We start from the raw sequence: 23,590 nt of genomic DNA, 5'->3' as shown, positions 1-23,590 counted from the left end.
AGTGTAAAGCCAAAGACTAAGCCAGAAGTTTTTCTATCTACATTAATCAAAGAAATAGGCCTGTAATTTGAAACCAACATGGGATCTTTATTTGGCTTCGGTAAAACAATAGTTAAAGACTCTGTCATAGTACCTGAAATGCAACTTTTAGTCAGTTGAGTCTGATATAAATTTAATAAAAGAGGTAATAGGGTAATTTGGAATGATTTATAAAACTCTACACCTGGAGTGGATCCAACTATAAGGGACTTCAACGTTGCTTGCAGTTTAGTGACATAGGCGCGTCCAGAGTTCCTTTTATATGCTCTGGAATTTTAGGCCCCTTGATTAATTTCAAAAACTCCAAATCCTCAAGTTCTTTATTTAAATAAAGCTCAGAAATAATAAAGCTTTATAATATTTCAAAAATTGTTTTAAGATATTACCAACTTGAGAATGAGATTCCCCCTTCTCATCTATGATAGCCACAATTTTTACTTTTCTTTTTTTAGCTTTAATGTAATTAGCTAATAATCTTCCCGCTTTATTCGAGTTTCCATAATACAGAGCCTGTTGAGAAAACAAATCTTTCCTGGCCAATTGTGAGGAAACCTCATTGTATTTATATTTAGCCTTTAAGAGGGCCTGTAAAGTAATTTGTTCTAATTTCAAGGCCAATTGTGACTCTAAATCCTTAATATTCTGTTCCAGATTAGAAAATTCCTTATTAAGTTGTTTCCTAATATGCACCAAATATGAGATTATTTGTCCTCTCATGGTATCTTTGAAAGCATCCCACAATGTTTCTAATAAAATTTCCGCTGAGGCATTGATTTGAAAATATTCATTTTTAATTGAACTTCCTCAATAAAGTTTTGAATCTGCAAGCAATGTATTATTGAATCTCCAAACAGGTCTACTACAATCTTGTTCAGCAGTTTCAAATTCAATCCAAACTCTACCATGACCTGACAAAATAATTGGATCTTTGGTAGCTTTTATGACCTGCTGTACTAATTTATCTGATACAAAAACATAATCTATTCATGAGAATGATTTATGAACCTGAAAGCAGAAAGAATATTCCCGAGCATTAAAATAAAGAATCCACCATATATCTTTCAATCCACAGGATGTACCAAATTATCTAACCCTAATGACTTTAGCATTATACTGGGGGTTTTTTGTCCAACAGTGGATTCATTACAGCATTAAAGTCCCCCACCTCTACTAAATTAGAAACAGCCAGTGGTAGAATCAACTGCTAAAGTGTTTTGAAAAATTCCGCTTGATTTGAATTAGGGGCATAAATGTTGAACAGTGCCAGAATATCTTTCCCCAAGCTCATATCCACATGGACCCATCTGCTTGAGGGATCAACAGAAATCAGATAAAATGCCGCTGAACATAGCCACCCCAGCCTTCTTACCCACAGCAGGAGTGAAAAAACAGTGCTTAACCCACCCCCTTCCAACTTCATCGATTCAATAGCAGATGAGTGTGTTTCCTAGAAATAATAGATATCCGCACCCTGTTGTTTTAGAAAATTGAGTGGGTTTTTTTTCCTTTTAATAAGATGATTTAGCCATTGACATTTAATGAAAATAATTTCAAATGCATTATAGCCATTTTTAACCATCCAACCTCTACATTTATTTTGTCTTGTGTGAAAAAGAATACATGAAACGACTAGAGTTGGTCTAGTTTAACTTAATATACATAAGCACTTCAGCATGAATAGCATTCAATAGCAGGAATGGCAACATTTCTTTTGGTTTGAATCTAAGATGAAGAGGAAAACATTTGTGGGGGAGATATTTAAAAATATTATTTTGTATATATTTGTGGTTGTAATGCTTCATTCCCCTTTCAAGTGAAGAGTGGAAAAAAAAACAAAATATCTGTGTTGGAAGGATTTATCCATCTTACCTTAAAAAAAAAAAATAAATAAATTCAAAGTAGAATCTCTACCGTATGGAAATCCTTAGGTGAGCATAATGTTCAAGACACATCACATGCATGTTCTTTAAGCTTTAAATTAAACCATTAAAATGACTGGTGCCTTTTTGAATTTAGAATCCACATCATGTCAAATCCTGACTCTTGTTGTTTGGATTTTTTACTGGTTTTTTCATTAGCCAGGGGACATAGAGAAGAAGCCCCAGGAGGGAAAGTCTACTGGCACAGTGGTTACTTCTCATCAGTTCTTTATCCAGAAAACTGCCCAACAATCCACAGAGGTTAATTTTTCATTCATTTGACTTAATGAAGACCATTCCTTGGTTAAAATGTGAAATGTCTCTGTACATTTTCAATATATATTCTACAGGTCAAATCTGGAAAGTGCATTTAAGTAATAAAAAGGAAGACAGAACATACTAATATTATGGGTATTAATCCTAAAGTATTGGTGGGTATAGTATGTGAAATACAAGATTCAAAAGCAAACCTTTCATTTAGATTAAGGAATCTGTATTTTCCTAAAATAGGATGAACATCAAGCTATTCTAATTTAGCTTTTATATTTCAAATATAGGGCACTGAGGACTGGGTAATTATAGACAGAATACCCACTAAGGTAGTTGATGATGAATCGAAAAACATAGTGACATACAAAGTGATGACTCTGAGCAGTGAAACGCAAGACCCCCTAGCTAAAACTACCAAAACCAGCGATGATGATGCCCATGCCTTTAAAAGTGAAATGAGGGCCAAAGATGTTGACAGCAAACAGAAAACGTATGCTTTAGGGAAGTCCTATGACACTACATCTGGAAGAATTGCAACCATGACAAGTAAAGAAAAAGAAGAAGGAAAGGGAATGATGTTTCCAACACCAAAAGTTGTTCAAACAGTGGAGAAGGAAGTCATAGAAATAGTTAAGAGCATTCCTGTGACTGAGAAGTATGAAATTCTAGAGCCTCTTACTGATGAGAAGGGCAAGTCGTGGAGAGCCTCAGAAGCACAGAGCACAAAGAGGAAGCTATCGGAATCTTTGGCAACTATAAAAGAATCTGATATTCAACAGCTAAGCCCAGAAGAAGAAAGACCGAAAAAGGTGGAAGAGATGGACCAGTCGGAGAAGTTACACGGCACAGTGAAGTTTGCCATGACAAAGGAACAGTTGCCTCATGAAGCTCTACAGATGGGAGCACCTGTTTGGAAAGACTCAAAACTGTCCGAATGGAGATACTCCAAAGACCAGCCATATACCATTGCTACTGCTCACTATATTACTGAATCATCATCGTCAAAACTAGTGGTAAAGAGTGACTTTACATGTCACTGTTTTAACATTAAAGCATGAACTCTAGGCAGAACCCTGCTTCACTATACCTTTCAGTTTACGTCCTGCTTGGCTTTTTATTAACAGCCAATTCAGAATTTTTTCTTTCTTTCTAAGGTTATCTTATCAATGCAGTTCAAAGAAGCATTATCAGTTAAACTTGTTCATAAATATATGTAAGAAAATATTAACATTGCTATAGTGGCTTGCACTAATGAAAATGCTTCAGCTAGCAACAACCCAGTCCTACCTTTGGGCCTTATTCAACAAGTAATGCAGGTTTGCAAAGAGATAAAATGATATATGTCATCCACCACTTGGTCCCTATGATCCCTGCATTTCATTTGGGATGAGAAAAAACCAGTAACAACAAAAAATTTGCAGAGGGTCAAAAATGCCTATAGCTTCCCTCAGCAACAGGTGGCACTGGGATCCCAGAAAGTCTGTTCAGAAAACCCTTGCCTTTTCCTAGATGTACTAGGGTGGGCCAAGTAAAAAGTGTAAAGTATAAAATGTATAGTGAGGTGGATTATATTTGTATAGAGAGAATGGATTAAAAAGAAAAGGGATTCTAGGGATAATATTTTTTTAGCAATGTGTAAATGGTTAGTAGCTGTTCTTTGTTTTTTAAATCAACACTCTGCTCCAAATGTGATTTACTTTTCTTAAGAGAGAAAACACAGTGAAGAGGATTTCTTCTTTTTTGAATTTGTATATCCATGTCTTTCTCCCTGAGGTGGGACAATTTCGGTTGCATTTTAATTTTGAAGGATAACCTGCTTGTGTAATTATTTAAAAAAAATAATATACCTACAGATGGGCATAGAAAGCATAATATCTGGTCTTTAAATATAAAAAAGTTGGATATTAATTTATAGTATCATCTGGTTTTGTTACCCTGAAGTCTAGACTTTTAGATGTAATATGAGAGAGAGGCAAAAGCAGATTTGAAACAGCAATGCCCATGAGAAGCCACCAATAACATTTCCTCCATTGAATTAATTCTGTTAGGTGAATTCCTTGAATTTCTACTACCTTTGCAGTGTGGGGCAGTCGTAAGCCCAGTTGAAGAAGCCCTCTCACTATTTGGATTTTGTAGCCCACATTCCTTATCTTACTGCAGACTTGATTAGCAGGAAGGGGGGAAAAACCCTTTCTTATAGGTTGCTTGTGTTTGGGCATCAGATTGTTGAATAGGGCCCTGTGCTTTCCCACTTTTGTAGTCCCTACGAATTTGTGCTAGCTAGCTTGTTACCTCACCTCTCCCCCCACCTCTACTTCATGTGCACCTCCTACCTTTTCCCATTGTCCTAACCTGTTTCCATCTGTTTACTTAACTCTCTGTACATGTCTGTTGCTATGTGTGACTCTGCATTTCTTTATCTACTTAGAGTAAGCAGTCTTCCGGTGACAAAACCACGGATGATTCAGATATCTTCAGTTTAATAGACTCTGCAAGAAAACCAACTGAGTACTTAGGAGGTCTTACTTCTGCGTCACATGACTGGGCTCAGGTGGCCACTTGATTCTGTCTATGAATTCCAAAAATTGCACTTGTTTGCTATTTTATTTTGTTCTGTATCACGCTTGGAAATATGCACGGTTTGACAAAAGTTTGCATAATTTAGAAATCAAGTTGCGACTGAATTGTAAACATGGGGATTTGTTCCTTGTTTTCAGTGTTGCTAATACCCATGCTAGTGACCCTAATAGTGATGCTCAGCAAACTACTTTAGTGGTAGTCAAGCAAGGCTAGGGGGTCAGCCAGGATGTCTGCAACTATAAACGTTCCTGAAATATAGGAAAAAATATCTTTTAAGTATAAGTTATTTTCATTTTTATCATAATGCTGCCTAACAGCACTATAATGCACCAATGTCATGACCTTTTCATTCTGGCTGACCTCTGACTCTAGAGATGTCATCTTCACCTCTCTTTGACATGCATTGTGCCATTCCACTCACATGTTGTTATGACTGGGTAATGCACTTAATTCTGTACCGAGACCACAAATGACTTGACACCACATCAAAACAGCAGTTTGCCATGGAGCACCAGCTACAGGGACATCTAAACACCCCTTTAGTGTTCCATCCAGAAATGGACTAGTTTAAGCCAGAAAAAAAAAAGCTTTCTAGATCATTGTGCTTGATAAGTACATCTTCCCCAATATCCATTTTGTAGGCTAGATTCAGTCAAGCCTGGACACCTGGGCTGACCCTGTACATGTGCTGTACATGCAGGATTGCCTGTACTGTCTTGTCTGCCATTTGTACAGTCAACAGCATATTCCCAGACAGACAGACAGGCATCATTTCTTTAGGATAGAAACATGACGGCAGATAAAGGCCAAATGGCCCATCCAGTTTGCCCCTCTGCAGTAACCATTATCTCTTCCTCTTAAGACAGTGGTTCTCAACCCTGTCCTAGGGAACCCCCAGCCAGTTGGGTTTTCAAGATATCCCTAATGAATATGCATGAGAGAGATTTGCATATAATGGAAGAGACAGACATGCAAATCTCTCTCATGCATATTTATTAGGGATATCTTGAAAACCCAACAGGCTGGGGGTCCCCTAGGACAGGGTTGAGAACCACTGCTCTAAAAGATCCCACGTGCCTATCCCATGCCTTCTTGAATTCAGACACAGTCTCTGTCTCCACTGACTGTTCCACACATCTACCACCCTTTCTGTAAAAAAGTATTTCCTTTGATTACTCCTGAGCCTATCACCTCTCAACTTCATCCTATGCCCTCTCATTCCAGAGCTTCCTATCATATCTCCCCTTTCCTCCAAAGTATACATATTGAGATCTTTGTCTGTCCCCATACGCCTTACAAGATAAACACCTAGATGAATTAATTAAAATAGTGTTCAAAGATATGCAATGTTCCCCTTCTCCTCCACTGCCTGCTCCAGACTTTGTCCTTTCTATCTTGCTGTGCCATATGCATGGAACAAACTGCCTGAGTCTTTACGTCAAGTGTTGATTCTAGAAGTATTCAATCCAAGCTAAAAGTCCACTTTTTTGATGCTGCTTTCAATCACAACTCCCACTCAAAATAAAATTACTTATCTATCGTATCATTCTCTGCAAGATACTCCCCCAACCCCTCCCCCATGTAAGCTTTTCTGAGCAGGGATCATCTATTGAATGTACAGCACTGTGTACGCTTTTCACCACTATAGAAATGATAAATAGTAGTACCATTTTGCAGTGTTTGCCACTTTTTAAACAAAAATTTAATGCAGCCTATATAACTAATATTTCAGTAGTTTAGCTGAGAGAGTAATATTCAAATATTTAATGTGTTATGTTTTCAAATACAAAATTACCATTATTTTAAATTTTAGAATATGACTTTTAAAGTCTGAAAGTGAAGGGAAACTGCATTACAGGGAGAAAGACACATGTAAAGTTGGTCAGTGCAATATCTTCCCCTGTACAAGGCAAACTGCTCTTTTTGTTGTGATGGTGGTCTTGCTGTGCTATCCCCCCATCGACCTTCCTAAACCACTTTCTCCCAAAACAGCTTGCCCTGTTGTTTTGCTATATCTTTTTGTCCTGATCAGATATATTCTAGTAGAGCCTGCATCTTTGATGGTTCGCAAGCAATTACACCATGGTGGCTCCTAAAAGCAGTCTCTTCCTTGCAGCCTGGCATCTGGGAGCAATTGTATCCCGATTTCAACTGGCCATCAAAGATGTTTGTCAGGCTATAGTAACTGAAACTCGGTCCTGACTGGGGCAAGAAGATAGGGTGGCAACCAAAATAAATTGGGAGTATGATTAAAGGCACATTTATTTGTAAAAGATAAATAATGATGCCCTTTGATTTGATATATTGCCTTTTTTTCAGTGATACTGAGCTCATGCACATTTTTTTTCAGCTACAGCTTTAACATTGTGTATGTGTGTGTGGATAGATAGATAGTCTGGACCAATAAAAGATAGGAGGCTTCAGTGCACTTTTAATTTCATTGCTCACGGTATGTGGTGGTACATTTCAAAAGAGTGGAAGTGCAGTACCCCAGTGAAAACATGAAAACTAAAGTGCTATAAATGCACCTGAATTTTCTGGTTGGTCTCACAACCAGCGAGATGCCAACCATATTTGAGGCACCACAGTAGAAAAAGTCACTCCTGTATAAGGAATTCAAATGTTTTCATCATAATAATCATTTATATTTGAAAAAAGAATTTTAATATCAAAAAATATGCTCAGAGGCTTGAAGGCAAAAACAAGGGGCGAACCCCAAGAATATCGCCTCACCACCCAGTCATTGCATATGTTTAAATAGTTTTGAAAAAACATTTTCTTTGCTGCATCACACAGTCAACTTTTTCCTACTATAAACACAAGTAACAAAGAACTTACCTTGTCAAGATAAGTTGACTTGTGTGATGCAGCGAACAAAATGTTTCTCAAAACTATTTAAACATATGCAATGACAGGGTGGAGAGGCGATATTCTTGGGGTTCGACCTTGTTTTTTGCCTTCAAGCCTCTGAGCATATTTTTTTGAAATTAAAATTCTTTTTTTTTTTTTTTTTTTGTAAATTATCTTTATTAACAACTGCAAAAGAACAAACAACCATGATCAGAAGAATCATAAAACAGAGCAGCCAGAAAACAACACAGGAGACTAGTACAGCAAATGGTGCTCATCACAAAAAACCTCCATGGATGGATGCCCATCGCAATTGACATTTTGAGATAACAATCCCCTCCAAACAGACACATACAAACCCCATGCCCTCACCGCAAACCACAACAAGATTATTGTGAAACCATTTGAATTCCTTATACAGGAGTGACTTTTTCTACTTTGGAACATCATCATTTCTGTTCACCCTCACTAATATTTTGCCAATTATTTGGTTTCCCCGCTGATGATTGAACAATATTTGAGGCGCCTTACAAGTAATTTGGGGGAATAATTGTGAAGGTTTCACAGTTTCATTGCAACTCGAGCTTTTGATCATCTCTGATACTTTATTGTGCTGTGCCACCTAAAATGTGTGCTTTTGTTTTTATTTCTTCACAGAAATTAAAAATGGAAGCGAAAAGCACGTGGGAGACGACCAGCAGTGAAGTCCAGCAGGAGCTCCGGCAACAGGAGATTACGGAGAAGGTTGTTGAAGGGATTATGTTAGTCGAAGAGCGGCGTGTGGTGAATGTTCATGCAATGCAGTAAGGCTGCTAAGCTGGCTGATGTGCAGCTAGAGGCTACAGCCCAGGTTCTACCTGCTTCTGCTTCTTGCATAAAAGCAAATGAGGCAGTAATTAAGGAAAAAACTGAGAAGCCCAAAAAAGCTGTAACCAAACAGGAAGAAGTGATTGCTATTGCAGCTGCCCTTACTGCTTATAAGCAAGAGAAGCAGCAGAGTGCATGGACCCATGTTTCAGAGTTAGTGGAAGGAAAGCCTCATTTTGAGATACACTTCCTCCTCCAGATTCATGGTTTTAGGACTCACAATTTTGATTATTTGTGATTTCCTAAAACCGGAATCACCCCTACCTCCCTCCTGGACCTTACCTGGTGGTCTAACGGTCTTTTGGGGCAGGAGCGATTTTCCTAATCTCCTGCCCAATGCAGATCACTCATCCAAGATGGCTGCCGTGAGTTCCTGTTGTAGTCTCATGAGACTATAGGAACTCACGGCAGCCATTTTGGATGAGTCATCTGCACGGGGCAGGAGCGTATAAAGATCGCTTCTGTCCCGAAAGACCGCTAGACCACCAGGTAAGGTCTGGGATGCCGGGGGGAAGGTGGGAGGGAGGCGGGGTTGGGTCAGAGTTGGCCCAAAAGTTATTCATGAATTTTCAATATTCGTGGGCCAACTCTGCTCCTAACCCCCGCGAATATTGAGGGAGGAGTGTATAAGCCATAGATTGGTTCATAAAGTGTTAAACTATCCAAAAGTTTGTAAGTTGCTCATTGGACTGTGTGATAATTGGGTAACAGTATTCACAGCATTGATCCCCTGGATGCTGTCACATGTCAGGCACTAAAATTCCCAGTCCAGCGTGGCTGCATGCATGCTTTTAAAGTTTTAAATTGTGAACTGTTTTGGGATCCTATTGTGTTATTTTTTTTTTTTTTAATTATATGCAGTTGAGTGTGAGTAATATGCGAATGCATAGGGGTTGGTACTAAACCACAGCAATAAGCATTTAGTCAAAATCCAGCTGCCAAAGTTAAAGTGAAACTGAATATTCAGCACTGTAACCTTTTTTGCTACCTTAACTTTATCGGGATAGTTATCTGGTTACTTGTCTGAAAATGGCGGCAAACCGGATAACCTCTAGCTCTGTCCATTGACTGCACCAGCACTGTCCAGATAGTGTCAAGGCAAAAGGAATATTCATCAGCACTGGTAAGTGCAACTGAATATCCTTCTCACTGGCACTTGAAATATTGACTCCTTAATTTATTAGTGTTATGAAGAAGCAAATCGTTCTTCTCTTGGTTCTCTCTAGCATTATGGTGGAAAGCTTGTGCAGCTAGTGGTAATATGCTTTTATGCTATGCGTATTATAATTCACAGTTATTTTGGAGGAGGTCATGCATAATTCAAGTAGTTGTCAGGTTGAGTGAATATTGTATGGTGGAATACAAGGAAACAAAATATCTGGAATACCAGAGCTTTATTGCAATCCCAGCAATATGTGAACATTGAAAATAGTAGATGAATCTCATGCAGATTATTACATAGACATTTGTGGTGTAGCTGACGAACAGAAGTAAATCTGTCCCTGCCTAGTGTCAAAAGAAAAGGAAGTTGATCATTTAGTCTGCCCTCCCCAGGTTTGACATCCAGGTCATCAAAGCTGTGCCCTTCTCTGTGGTTTCTCTTTTTGAGGTATTATGCAACAGGATGAGCAGAACCCAATGACCCTATAGAGTTGTGTTATATATGGGACTTGACCTACCTTCTTTTTGTTGTTAGTGTTTTTTCTAGTCTCCTTTTGCCCTGGATGAAGCAGGCCCTGACATGGGGGCACCTGCATCATGCTTTCTTTTTATATGGTTAGCTTCTGACAATCTTCTTGAATTCAGACAGACTTTGTCTCTACTGGGAGACTATTCCTTGCATCTACCACCCTTTCTGTAAAGAAGTATTTCCTTAGATCAGGGGTGCCCACACTTTTTGGGCTTGCGAGCTACTTTTAAAATAACCAAGTCAAAATGATCTACCAACAATAAAAATGCTAAACATATATATATTTATTTATATATATATATATATATATATATATATATATATATATATATATATATACACACACCGAGTGTACTTTGTATTTATGTTCAAATATTTTTTTATTATACAGCCCCCCTCCCCCGAAGGCCTGACCCCCCCTGAAGGTCTGCACATTCCCCCTCAAAGGTTGACTCCCCTCCTGAAGGCCTGCACTACTCCTTGAAGGACTGCACTCCCCCCCCCCCCCCCCCCCCGAAGGCCTACCCTACCCACATCCATTTACCTAATTCCAGCAGGGAGCAGTCTGCAGAGAGGATCGCTGGTACTTTAGCGATCCTTGCAGGTTGCCATAGGCCTCAGGAGCTGTCTTCCCTCTGCCCCAAGCCTGTCTCTGACTTAGAGGAGGGGCAGGACCACGGCAGAGGGAAGACAGCTCCTGAGGCCTATGGCAACCTGTAAGAATTGCTAAAGTACCACCTGCCACCGGCCGTCTCCCATTCGTCCCCTTTGGAGATCCCCACAGGAATAAGGAAGTTAAATTAATAGAATACTTAGGCACAGAAAAACAAAGAAATACTTCCAAGAACTGCCCCATAAGAACTGCCTGTCACAATGCTCATTAGTGGAACTGAATAAAAGACAAGTACAATGGATTTAGAAGGGGGACAATCCGCCCGGGTGCACGGCTTGGAGGGGTGCACAGCCGGCCAGGTCAGGGTCATCCTGCCTTTCTTTTCCCCCGGTCCGCGCTCGGGGCTTGCGCCTGCCTGGTCCCGCGCCGACGCTCGAATGGTGCCGTCAACTCCCGCGAATCTCACGATAACCAACAGCACCATTTGGGCGGCGGGTGCGAGCCCCGTGTGCAGATCGGTGGAAAGGAAGGGCAGGAGGACCCGGACGGCTGTGCATCCCTCCAAGCCGTGCACCCGGGGCGGGGGCGGACCGCCCCACCTCGGTACGCCACTGATTGGGAGGCCGATTTTGGGGGTTTTAAAATTGTATATCGGGCAGCATTAGGCCTCGCTCTTACCTCAATCATTACAGGCGCTTCTATTTCTTGTGATGCGCTGAGCTCTGTCCCCCACCGACCTTCACCCCGCCCTTCCAGCACTCTGATTGGCCAGCGTTCTTTAAGAGGCGGGCCAGTCAGGAGGGGAAAAAAAGAGAAGGGAAGAAGGGAACCTGCTGTGTGATCGACTGGGGTCGCCTGAGCGAACGACCTGTCGATCGCGATCGACGCGTTGGGCACCCCTGCCTTAGATTATTCCCGAGCCTATCACCTCTTAACTTCAACTCTTTCCAGAGTTTTCCTTCATTTGAAAAAGACTCATCTCCTGTACATTAACGTCAAAGAGATATTTAAACATCTCTATCATTTTTATAAATGATATTGCTGAAGGGTTGTCGGGTAAGATTTGCCTCTTTGCTGATGATACCAAAATCTGCAATAGAATAGACACGCCGGATGATGTGAATAAAATGAAGAATGAAGGAAGAGAAAGTTTAAATCGATGAATACCTCTTGCATATGAAAATCTATAGACATTCCATAGCAGAGGAACAAGAGGAGCAAAGATACCATGTAAAATCTTTAAAACAATACATAAACACTTAAACTGAATTCTAAAATAAACTGGGAGCCAATGGAGAGAGAAAAGCAAAGGAGTCACGTGGTCGAATTTGCTCTTTCCATAGATCAACTTCACGGCGGTAGTTTGAATAAATTGTAGTCTTTGAAGGCAGTTCTTAGTGATGCCAAAATAAATGGCGTTACATAACATAATAGATTGGACCAAAACAGAAAAATGACGTTGATGAAAAGAGATCTGACCTTCCTCAACATTCGTAAGCTGAAAAAACATTTCTTAACCAGAGAGTTTATTTGGTCCTTAAAAGTAAGAGAAGAATCAAAAAGTATTCCCAAAATCTTAGAAGAGAACTCAATTTGTAGAGAGGCTCCAGAATCCAAAAGTACAGTGGAAGGAAGATGATCCAATTTTGGGCCTAACCACAGAAGCTTAGTTTTAGCTGCATTTAGCTTCATCTGGACGGACATAGACCAAGTTTGAAGTTTAGAGATACAGTGATTTATTTTAAAAGTTAAATTGGTAATATTTGGATCAAACTCAATCAGTATAAAAATGTCATCCGCATAAGTAAAAAGCGTTTCCCACGCAGACAGCTTATAAATATTCAAAGTTGTCATATAAAGATTGAACAAAATTGGGGAAAGCGGACCCATTCTTTTTAACATAATTCTATCACCACTTGTCTTTCTCTTGTAGACTCTTAGGATTACATTTTTAATTTATGCAGATGATATCCAATTTTGGTTTCCCCTTGAAGCTTGCACCTCACACATAATTACTGAAACTTTAAATAAGCTTAACTGCTTTCGCTGATTGGATTGCTCTAAATGGACTGAAATTGAATCCCGCTAATACACTTGCTCTATTTTTTCCCTCAGATTGGTTCCCATGATTTAACTCTCCTCTTTACGATCCATAGTGTACAGTCTGCTTGAGGATATAATGGGTATTCTTAGAGTTGATTGACAACTATCTGATATTTGTAAACCATATTTCCTTAGTGGTTAAGCATTCTTTTTTTTTTTTTTTTTTTTTGTCAAGGTTTGTTTATTGAAATTTTTTTCAAGATACAAAATATGGATGCATATAACAAAACATAGTGAATGAGAGGTACAGTCAAACAGTAAAGTGAGCAGATGCATAATTAGATGGTTATAAGACATAACATCAGTAATCATCGTATAAACAAAGTAGTAGTGCACCTTATATCTAATATTAACATCCAGAAGAATTGGAGGCAAGCATGAATCAAAGTAAAATAACAAAAATGTCTTACATCAATGTAATCTGAATAAATAAATCATCTTCTTTAAAACAATATATATAAATATAACACAAATAGTTGCGATAGAAATGAGAAAAATTAAATAAAAAGCATTACTATATGGAAGCAAGGATATCAAGATTGATTGGGGCGCAAATATAGCTTTAATGAGTTCCATTTGGATTGGGAATGGAGAAACTTGTTAGAGGCCTTAGCTAAGTATGTTTCAGACCGGTAAGTAAGGCAAACCAAGTTCCACCATTGAGAATATGAGGCTTTAGATAAGTCTTTCCAGGAAGACAAGAGAACCTTAAGGGCTAGGGAGAGTAAGAGGTCCAACAGGAAATAATCTGATTCAGGTATTATGTCGTTTAATGAGAAAGACTTCAGTAGAAGCATTTGATATGTCAAGGGAATGTCTATATGAAATATAGAACGTATCGTACCCCATACGGAGGACCAGAAAGAGTTGATGGAGGAGCAGGAGAAGAGAAGATGCTTCAGAGTGCCATCAGATAAATTGCATGTCCAACAATTCTTGGAGAAGGAGGGATTAATACGGTGAGATCTTATGGGGGTCCAAGTGGCTCTATGAAGTAAGAAGAATGATTGTTGAAGAATGGAGGCGGAGCGAGACGTGTGAAAGGTAGATTTAAATATGTATGCCCATGCCTCGTCAGAAATTGAAATATCTAGGTCAGATTCCCAAGCAGATTGTAGGGAGGACAATGGGAATGGCGTGAGAGATTTTAGATGTTTATAGAAATGAGAGGCTGTATGGCCCAGCGCTAAAAATTGTTTGGAGAGGGTAACTAAAGTAGGGATAGGCGAGAGAACTACTGAGTCAAGTCCGGCTTTTCTTACCGAAGATTTTAATTGCAGCCAGCGGTAAAAATTTGTTTCTTTGATTGCAAAATCGGTCAGGAGTTCATAGAAAGTAAGGAAAGACCCGTTCATATGGCAAATGGATCCTATATCCCATATACCTTGGTTATACCAAAAAGGCCAAGAAATAGATTGACCATCAATTTTGATGAGTTTATTAAACCAAATGGGACAATAGGCAGATTTGTTCCATGGTGTTTCTAATTGCTGATCTAGGTCAGTAAGGACTTTATAAGTGGCCCACATGATGGGATTTTTGATCAACTGAGGAGGGTTAGTTGTGCCCATCAATCTAAAAAGGGGGAAAGGAAGTGCCAGAGAAGATTCCAGTCGTAACCAATTGGGTATGTCTAGTGAAGAAGAGGAGGGAATCCATTCAGCTCCTTGACGAAGGAGAAATGCTTGGTGGTAGTATTTGAGGTCAGGAAAATTGACACCGCCTAAGTGAGATGGAGCTTTCAATTTTTGAATAGAAATTCTATGAGGTTTATCATTCCAGAGGAAGTGAGATAGTGTGGATTCCATCTGTTTGTAGAAGGAAGGAGGAAACATAAGGGGAAACATATTACATATGTATGTAATCTTGGGGACCACCATCATTTTAATAGTATCCAATCTACCCCACCAAGATAAGTGAAGCGGAGACCATGCTGAGAGAGTGGTTTTAATCTGAGTAATGAGTTTAGAGGAGATTGTTTGTGCAGTGGATTTTAGATCCCTATCAAATGTTAGACCCAGATACTTAATCCCCGAGGTAATCCACGTGAGCGGTTGTGAAGGAATATGAAAAGGAACACAGGAGTCATTTAGAGGCATAAGTTCAGTTTTGTCCCAGTTAATTTTGTAACCTGAGAGAGTGGAGAAGAAATTAATCAGTTGAATTAGTGCAGATAATGAGGTCTCCGGGTCTGAAAGATACAGCAAGACGTCGTCGGCATAGGCCGATATCTTAAATTCTATGTTAGCAATGGTGATACCCTTAATATCTGGTGAATTTCTAATAGCCGTAAGCAGAGGTTCAAGAGCGAGGTTGAACAAAAGTGGGGATATGGGGCATCCCTGCCGGGTGCCTCTACAGAGTGTAAATGGCGGTGTAGTGTCATCATTTACTATGATTCTAGCAGTAGGAGAGTTGTATAAAAGAGATATCATATGTAGGAAGGGTTTTGGAAAACCAAATTTTGAAAGTACAGCAAATAAGTAAGGCCATTCCACCCTGTCGAACGCCTTCTCCGCATCAAGGGAGACTAATGCTGAGGAACTGGTGTTCGACAGAGTGGAGTGAAGTACATGGCATAAAAGCCTGGTATTATCAGCTCCATATCTACCCTTCAGGAAACCAACTTGATCTCTATGTATAAGATTTGATATAACATTTTCCATTCTAAATACTAATATTTTAGCATACAGTTTGTAATCCAGGTTCAATAATGATATAGGACGGTAGTTCTTAACAAGTTGATGTTCTCTATTCGGTTTTGGTAGAACAACAATATTTGCTTCCAGGAAACGGTGCAGTTGAGAAGGGTTTGCCAGGAGACTTTGGAAATAAGAGAGAAGATGAGGTGTCAAGAGAGGAGCGAATGATTTGTAGAATTCCGCTGTGAGACCATCTGGGCCAGGAGATTTAGCATTTGAAAGTGAAGTGATGGCTCGGTTGATTTCTTCAAGAGAAATTGGTTGGGAGAGAGACTCCTGTTGAGAATCAGTAAGGGAGGGTAGATCAAGTGAATGAAGGAATTTTTGAATAGTTTCTGCCGACGAGGTAGATTCAGAGGTGTATAGGTCAGCATAGAAGGAACGGAAATCTTCTAATATGTCTTTGGTAGTTGTGTGTAGTAGTCCGTTGCTCGATTTGATGTGTGTGATGCGGTGCTTGGATCGGCGTCCCTTGAGGTAGGTGGCCAGTAAATGACCCGCTTTATTGGAGGAAGCATAATAGGTGGCTGAACGACGGAAAATCGTAGCTGAAGCAAGGGAACTAAAGATTTCATTGTATTGAAATTTAAGTTGTTGTAGTTGTTTGTATAGAGAAGGATCATGATGGTCATAGAGATGAGTCTCATATGAATGTATGTCAAGTTCCAATTGATGCAAAGTGGATTTTCTCTTCTTTAGTTGATGGGCAGAGTAACTGATAGTTTCACCTCGGAGCCATGCTTTATACGTTTCCCAGATGATGGAAAATTCCATATCTGCAGAAATGTTTGTGTCGAAAAAGGCATTTGATTCCTTATTAATATGGGAGAGGAAGGACTCATCTTGGAGCAGAAAGTTGTTCAATTTCCAGTGTCTAGATTTGGACATGGAGGACCAGTTAAAAGTACAGGAGACCGCTGCATGATCTGAGATAGTAATATCATGGATCTGTGATGAAGTTACGAGGTTAACCAGATCCTTGGATCCCAGGATATAATCAATCCTAGAGAATGATTGATGCGGTGCTGAGTAGAAAGTGAAGTCTTTGTCAGTGGGATGAAAAATTCTCCATATGTCTGTCCAGCCATAGGAATCCATCAATTTGATAACTTCAGATCGAACTCTGAGTTTGGCCGGACGGCAAGTGGACGATATGTCTATGAATGGATCTAGTGGGAAATTGAAGTCTCCAGCAACAATGGTGTCTGATGTGAGAGAAGAAGAACACACGGTTCGGAAGTGATGAAAGAAGGTAGGGTCATCTGCATTCGGGGCATAGATGTTAAGTATCTTCAGGGGTTTCCCTGAGATAGAACCTTCGATCAGAGACCATCGTCCACCGGGGTCAAAAAGATGGGAAGAGAGTTGGAAGTTTAACGATTTTTTCATCAGGGTAACAACCCCATTTTTCTTATTTAGGGCAGGTGCTGCAAAGCAATGTTGGACCCAGCCGCCGGAAAGTTTTTGAGCTTCCTCCCCACTAAGGTGAGTCTCTTGAAGAAGGCATATGTCTGCATTAAGGTGCTTTAGATAGTGTAAAATTTTTTTTCTTTTGATGGGGCTGTTGATGCCCTTGACATTAAGAGTTATCAAATGAATGTCAGTCATTTGGAAAAAGAGATTGAATCCTCAGAATAGTTGAAATAGTGTACCAATATCGGGAATAGAAGAGACGTTGATTGGCTTCCATGAAAGGATGATAATGTTGAAAAATTAAAGAAGAAAATAAATAAAAGTAATGATTCATACTTGACCTGTAAGCAGACAATGAACAAACAAGGAACCAGAGTTGGGATCCCATGCTGTCAAGAGGATCTCAGCTTCTTCCTCCCAAGAGCCCGGTGTTTTTAATATGAAGGTGAACACAGCTCCAGAGAGAATATGAAAGATGGTATATTTAGTCAGATTGGTTCAGGTCATAGCTCCTACAGTGTCATCCAAAAATTGTTGCAGGGCAATGGGTTCATCAAAGTTTTTAGTGATGTTGTGGTACGTCACCCGCATTCTGGCCGGATAAAATAATCCATACTGCGCTCCAATATTTTTTAACTGAGGACGCATAGCGAGGAATGCTTTCCTTTTTTGTGCTGTGGTTTTGGAGACATCAGGAACAAATAATAATCTTTTGCCTTCTGTAGACAGAGCAGGAGATGATTTGGCTGCTTGTAAGATTTGTATAGCCTGTGTGTAGTGCAGGAGTTTCATAACTATAGGTCTCGGTGGTTTGGATGGAATTGGAGGGCCTGAGGGGACCCTGTGTGCCCGTTCAATTTCCAGATCAGGTTGAAATTTGAGCTTCAGTGTGGATGGTATGAATGAATGTAGAAATTTCAGCAAGTCTGACCCCTCAGTGGATTCAGGGAGTCCAATGAGACGCACATTGCTCCTTCTCATTCTATTAGAAATATCTTCCAGGTCTTTTTGCAAGGCAGTAACTTTCAGCAGATCACGCCGGATTTCTGTGTACTGAGAGTCATGTGCATCGAGACGCTCCTCCGTAAGATCGATGCGTGCATTTTGCTGCTTTAACTGAGTCATAATGTTACTCATCTCGTTTTTAATGTCGGCTGTGGCGGCGAGGTTTTCTTGCATTAGATCTCTCAGAATCTGAAGATCCTGAGAGATAGAGGTGCTGTTTTCGGCTGCGATTGTTTGAGAGGCCTTCGCTGGGGAGGGCGGCTCGTGTTTCGTCCGCTTAGGTGCTGGATGTGCGGCCGCCGAGCTCATGGACGGCGCAGCGTCAGCTCTAGAGGGTTTAGAGGACATTCCGATTGCGGGTAAAATTAGTTTCTGACCTGTGGGTTTTCTCTCCGGGGCCGAAATTGTAATTTTGAAGCCGGGCTGTAACGGAGGAAGCGTGCTAAGCGGCCATCTTGAGCGCAGGCACGTGACGCCCCTGAGCGCAGGCACGTGACGCCCCGTTAAGCATTCTTTTTACACTGAGATGGATCCGGGAAGCTTGTTCCTTTATTTTCATGAAACTTCTCTATGCTTACTGGTCCCTTTTTAATGCTACTGTAATTCTGTTCTCCATGAGGTGCCACAGAATCAACTTTGGGGCCGTTCACTAATTACATAATAACTAGGTAAGGGAGATGTTGACTGTGGTGTGACAGGGGAGGGGTTGAAAGATATGTTATGTAACAAATAAGGAATTTGTACCAGTTTGTAAATACACAAGGAAAAAAAAAAATTATCAGAAAGACAACCTGGTAATTCACTCACTCTAATAACATTACTATAATTCAAGTGGAGTTAACTTAAATAACAGGAGTAAACAAGCACTTACACAAAAGAGAACAAGGTATAAGGTACACATTTTCAAGCACTTATATGCACAATGTATCATAGGGTACTATGGTACTTTGTGAGTCTAAGTGCTTTGACAATGAACTTCTATATCTCATACATAAGAATTACAATACTGGGACAGACCAAAGGTCCATCAAGCCCTGTACCCTGTTTTTAATAGTGGCCAACCCAGGTCCTGTACCTAGCTAGATCCCAAGTAATAAAACCGATTTTATGCTGCTTATCCTAGGAATAAGCAGTGGATTTACCCAAGTCATCTCAATAATGGCCTATGGACTTCTCTTAGAAAATTATCCAAACCTTTCTTAAACCCCGCTAAGCTAACTGATTTCACATTCTCTGGCAACAAATTAGAGTTTAATTTCATATTGTGTGAAGAAATATTTTCTCCAGTTTGTTTTAAATCTACTACTTAGTAGCTTCATAGCATGCCCCCTAGTCCTAGTATTTTTGGAAAGACTAAACAAGTGATTCATATCTACCCTTTCCACTCCATTTATTATTTTATAGACCTATATCATATCACCCCTGAGCTCCAAGCTGAAAAGCCCTAGCTACTTTAGCCTTTCCTAATAGGAAAGTCATCTCATCCCTTTTATCATTTTTGTTGCCCTTCTCTGTACCTTTTCTAATTCTGCTATATATTTTTTAAGATACAGCGACCATAATTGCACATAGTATTCAAGGTGCAGCAGTAGCATAGAGTGATACAAGGGCATTATAACATTTTCAGCTTTGTTGTCCATTCCTTTCCTGATAATTCCTAACATTCTATTTGCTTTCTTAGCCATCTCTGCACAGTGAGTTGAGGGCTTCAATGTATTCTCAACAATGACATCTAGATCTTTTGAATGGGCAGTGACTCCTAACGTGGAACCCTGCATCACATAGCTATAGTTGGGGTTTCTCTTTCCCACATTCATCACTTTGCTCCTATTTCCCTGAAAAGAAGACCACAATTAAAAGCTAAGTATCCTTGAAATATGCTGGAAGGGTTGTTAAATAACAAATTTTAATTTAAAAGTAAAGTTTGTTAGTAAAAATTGATAGCGGCCCCAGTGAGGAGGCAGTACATAAAGCCTAGGGTAGTGAAAACTTTTTAGCCCAGGTGGTACTTCTGAGGAGCTGGGGATTATATATTGGAGGTGAGGAGTTTGAGATATATACTGAGCTTGGTATATATCTTGGTCAGAGTTTGGTGATCCTCACAAGAACATTTATATATAAAAATTGAGTTCCGTTTGGATAAATTTATGTATATGTTCTGTCATTTTGTTCTATATAATAATCTCTACCATTTTGCCCAGCATCAACGTCAAACTCACAGGTCTATAATTGTTCAGATCACCTCTGGAACACTTTTTTTTAAAATGGTATCACAATGGCCACCCTCCAGTCTTCCGGTACTATGTTGGATTTTAGGGAAAAATTACTAACGAGTTATGCAAGTTCATTTTCAATTTTATCAGCAGTCAGGGATATATACCGTCTGGTCCAGGCGATTTGCTACTGTTTAGTTTGTTAAATTAACCTATTACATCTTCCAGTGTTACAAAGATTTGTTTTGAATTTCTCTTATTCATCTGGCATTAGTAACTCCCCCACATCTTCCTTGGTGAAGCAAAGAATTCATTTAATCTCTCCACTATGGCCTTGTCTTCCCTGAGAGCCCCTTTTATTCCTCAGCCGTCTAGTGGTCCAATCAATTCTCTTCCCGGTTTCTTGCTTTTTAATATACCTAAAAAAGTTTTTACATTGTGTTTTTGCTTCCAGGGCAATCCTCTCTTCCTTATTAATGCCTTTTTCTTACTTATTAGTGCCTTGCATTTGATTGCCATTCCTTGTTTACAATTATCATCAGTCAAATCCTTCAGCCATTTTCTGAAGGATTCTCTTTTGTATCTAATAGCTTCATTCTCCTCACTCGTTAACCACGCTAGTTGCCATTTGGTCTTCCTTCCTCCTTTTTTAAATATATAGAATATATCTAGTCAGGACTTCCAGGATGGTATTTTTGAATAGCATCCACACCTGATGTAAATTTTTTACCTTTGTTTTATTTTTTGTTACCGTTCTCCTCATGTTATCATAGTCTCCTTTTTAAAGTTAAATGTTGTTGTATTGGATTTCCTGTGTGAACTTATTCCAGGGATTATATCAAATCTGATCATCTTCTACCAACCTCGCTACACTTATGTCACCACCCCTCTCCATAAATCACTTCACTGGCTCCCTATACGCATACAGTTCAAGCTCTTATTGCTGACCTACAAGTGTGTTCATTCTGCTGCCCCTAAATATCTCAACTCTCTTCTCTCTCTTTATACACCTCCCAAAGGACTCCATTCTTCAGATAAGCTGCTCTTAGCTGTACCCTTCTCCTCCACTGCCAATTCCAGACTTCGTTCCTAGAATAAATTACCCGAGTTTCTCTGCCAAACTCCATTCCCTTACCTTGTTTAAAAGCAGACTAAAATCCCACCTTTTTGATATAGCTTTCAATCCATAACCCTACCCACTGCCCACCAACCCAGTCAACAGATTAATTGTTCCCCTTAACTGTATCCATGACATCATGTTTCTTTCTTGTCTATTTAGATTGCAACCTCTTTCGAGCAGGGACTATCATCTCTGTGACTCTGTACAGCGCTGCATACGGCTGGTAGCACTATAGAAATAATTAGTAGTAGTAGTAGTTATATGATCACTGTTATCAAGCAGCCCCAGCACCATTATCTCCTGTACCAATTCATGTGCTTCCTCTAAGAAATAGGTCTAGAATTGCTTTGCTTGAAAATTAAAGTTCTTTAGTTGGCTAGCTAAACCTAAAAGTCCTGACATAAATATTTACCCAAGAGACATCTGTTTGTGTCCACAAAAAGTTTCTCCTTTTCTTTGTTGTGGCCCAGATAACCTTGGGAGCTCTTTAACTGTGCAGGTGGTATTCAAAATAACAGATATTTTAACACTTTGAAGATAATGCTACTTCCTTTCTGTGTGTTTGTCCCTGTGCTGGTAGTCTCTGAGCACTACCTAGTAAAAGGCTAAAAGTTAAAACAGAATACATTATGTACTTCAATAAAAGCTTTTGCCTTTCTTTTTTCAGATGCTGGCCAAGTTACTAAAACAGTCTTATTCTCTGCTCTTGTCAGTGGGAGGAGTCTATATAGTATATAGACAGCTTTCTTGTTACTATGTCATCTGAGGCCTGCTTGCTGAAATTCCTGCTTTTTTGAAAGATTCAGGGCCCAATACTCAAAAGGTTTCCATTCCAGTAAGACTCATTACTTAGATGCCTGGATTCAATTGGACTTTCTGGTAATGTTCTGACTTGATTTCAAGGTTTCCTAAAGAAAAGATCGTATTAAGTGTATAGTGAGAGTAACTATTCTTCTTGGAGTAACCCATGTGGAGTGCTGCAAGGCTCGCCATTGTCACCCTCACTATTTAACATCTATCTTGCTCCCTTGGGAAATCTATTATCCACCTTAAACCTGAAATTTTACATCTATGCAGATGATATTACTATTATCATTCCCATCACTTCTCTTTCTACTGAGATAAAGAAACATATCTCATTTGTACTTACCCAGATTGAACTATGGACAACTGCGTTCAGATTAAAACTAAATTCTGAAAAAACAAAGGTATTCCTAGCCAGTCCAAATTCTAAAATTAAAGAAACTATTAATACTGGGAGTTACCTTAGACCGTCATCTAACTTTTGATGAACATATTGACTCACTGGTTAAAAAATGTTTCTTTGCATTTAGATTATTGGTTCAACCTTTGATATTGAGTATTCTCGACTATCTCTATAATAAAACCCTAAGCAGCGCATGCACACTCCTACCTGCGTGTTCTGTATGTCCATGGCCGGAAGGAGTGTGCATGCACGTCTACAACTGCCCCACACTAGCGGCTCTGTTTGCATTCCAGTGGCAGCAACTGAGTAGTGGAGAGCAGCCCCGCTCCGCCCGTTGACCCTCCACAAACCTCCCGGCTCAAGCAGCGTAGGCAGCACTTTAAACACGCTGCTTCGCACCCTTCTACTGCCGATTTCCTCTGCCACGCCTCTGATGACATCATCAGAGACAGACGCGGCAGAGTAAATCGGCAGTAGAAGGCCGCAAAGCAGCCTACACTGCTGGAGCCGGGAGGTTTGTCAGCGGTGGGAGGATCAGGAGCAGGCCAGATTGAGCAGGACAATGCAGTAAAAGAAGGGGAAGAGGCCGAATGGAGCAGGCTAGATCGCGGTAAGAGAAGGGAAAGGGGGGTGGGGAAAATGCTGCTACTGCTGCATAGGGACCTGGAGGGGAAGGAAAATACCGCTGCTGCTTCTGCACAGGAAAGAGGGGATAGGAGGGAAATGCTGTTGCTGCTGCACAGGGAAGTGGGATGGAAATGCTGCTGCACAGGGAAATGGGAAAAAATGACAGACAGACAGCGGGAGGGAGGAAGACAGAAAGAAAGAGAGACTCAAAGACAGACAGAGAAAGGGGGCCAGAGAGAGAGTCAGTGGGAGGGAGACACACAGACATATATTCTAGCACCCGTTAATGTAATGGGCTTAATGACTAGATAATAAAACCCTAAGCGGCGTATGCGCACTCCTACCTGCGTGTTCCGTATGTCCGTAGCCGGA

At 40.0% G+C, this 23,590-nt stretch overlaps 1 protein-coding gene across 13 annotated transcripts in view; it reads left to right on the top strand.

Moving 5' to 3' along the window:
• Positions 1 to 23,590, top strand: part of EPB41L3 (erythrocyte membrane protein band 4.1 like 3) — a 356,951-nt gene that overhangs the window by 314,412 nt on the left and 18,949 nt on the right. For 10 of the 13 annotated variants that reach the window (XM_033933990.1, XM_033933985.1, XM_033933988.1 and 7 more), the window contains 4 exons: positions 2,118 to 2,219; positions 2,516 to 3,241; positions 4,657 to 4,779; positions 8,316 to 8,402. In XM_033933990.1, the coding sequence (XP_033789881.1) occupies positions 2,118 to 2,219; positions 2,516 to 3,241; positions 4,657 to 4,779; positions 8,316 to 8,402 (1,038 nt within the window). The remainder of the gene's footprint in view (positions 1 to 2,117; positions 2,220 to 2,515; positions 3,242 to 4,656; positions 4,780 to 8,315; positions 8,403 to 23,590) is intronic. The other 3 variants (XM_033933991.1, XM_033933992.1, XM_033933993.1) reach the window with 3 other exon arrangements.

Source organism: Geotrypetes seraphini, chromosome 2, assembly GCF_902459505.1.
Source record: "Geotrypetes seraphini chromosome 2, aGeoSer1.1, whole genome shotgun sequence".
Classification (NCBI taxonomy): domain Eukaryota; kingdom Metazoa; phylum Chordata; class Amphibia; order Gymnophiona; family Dermophiidae; genus Geotrypetes; species Geotrypetes seraphini.
This window is presented reverse-complemented; position numbering and strand designations above follow the sequence as displayed.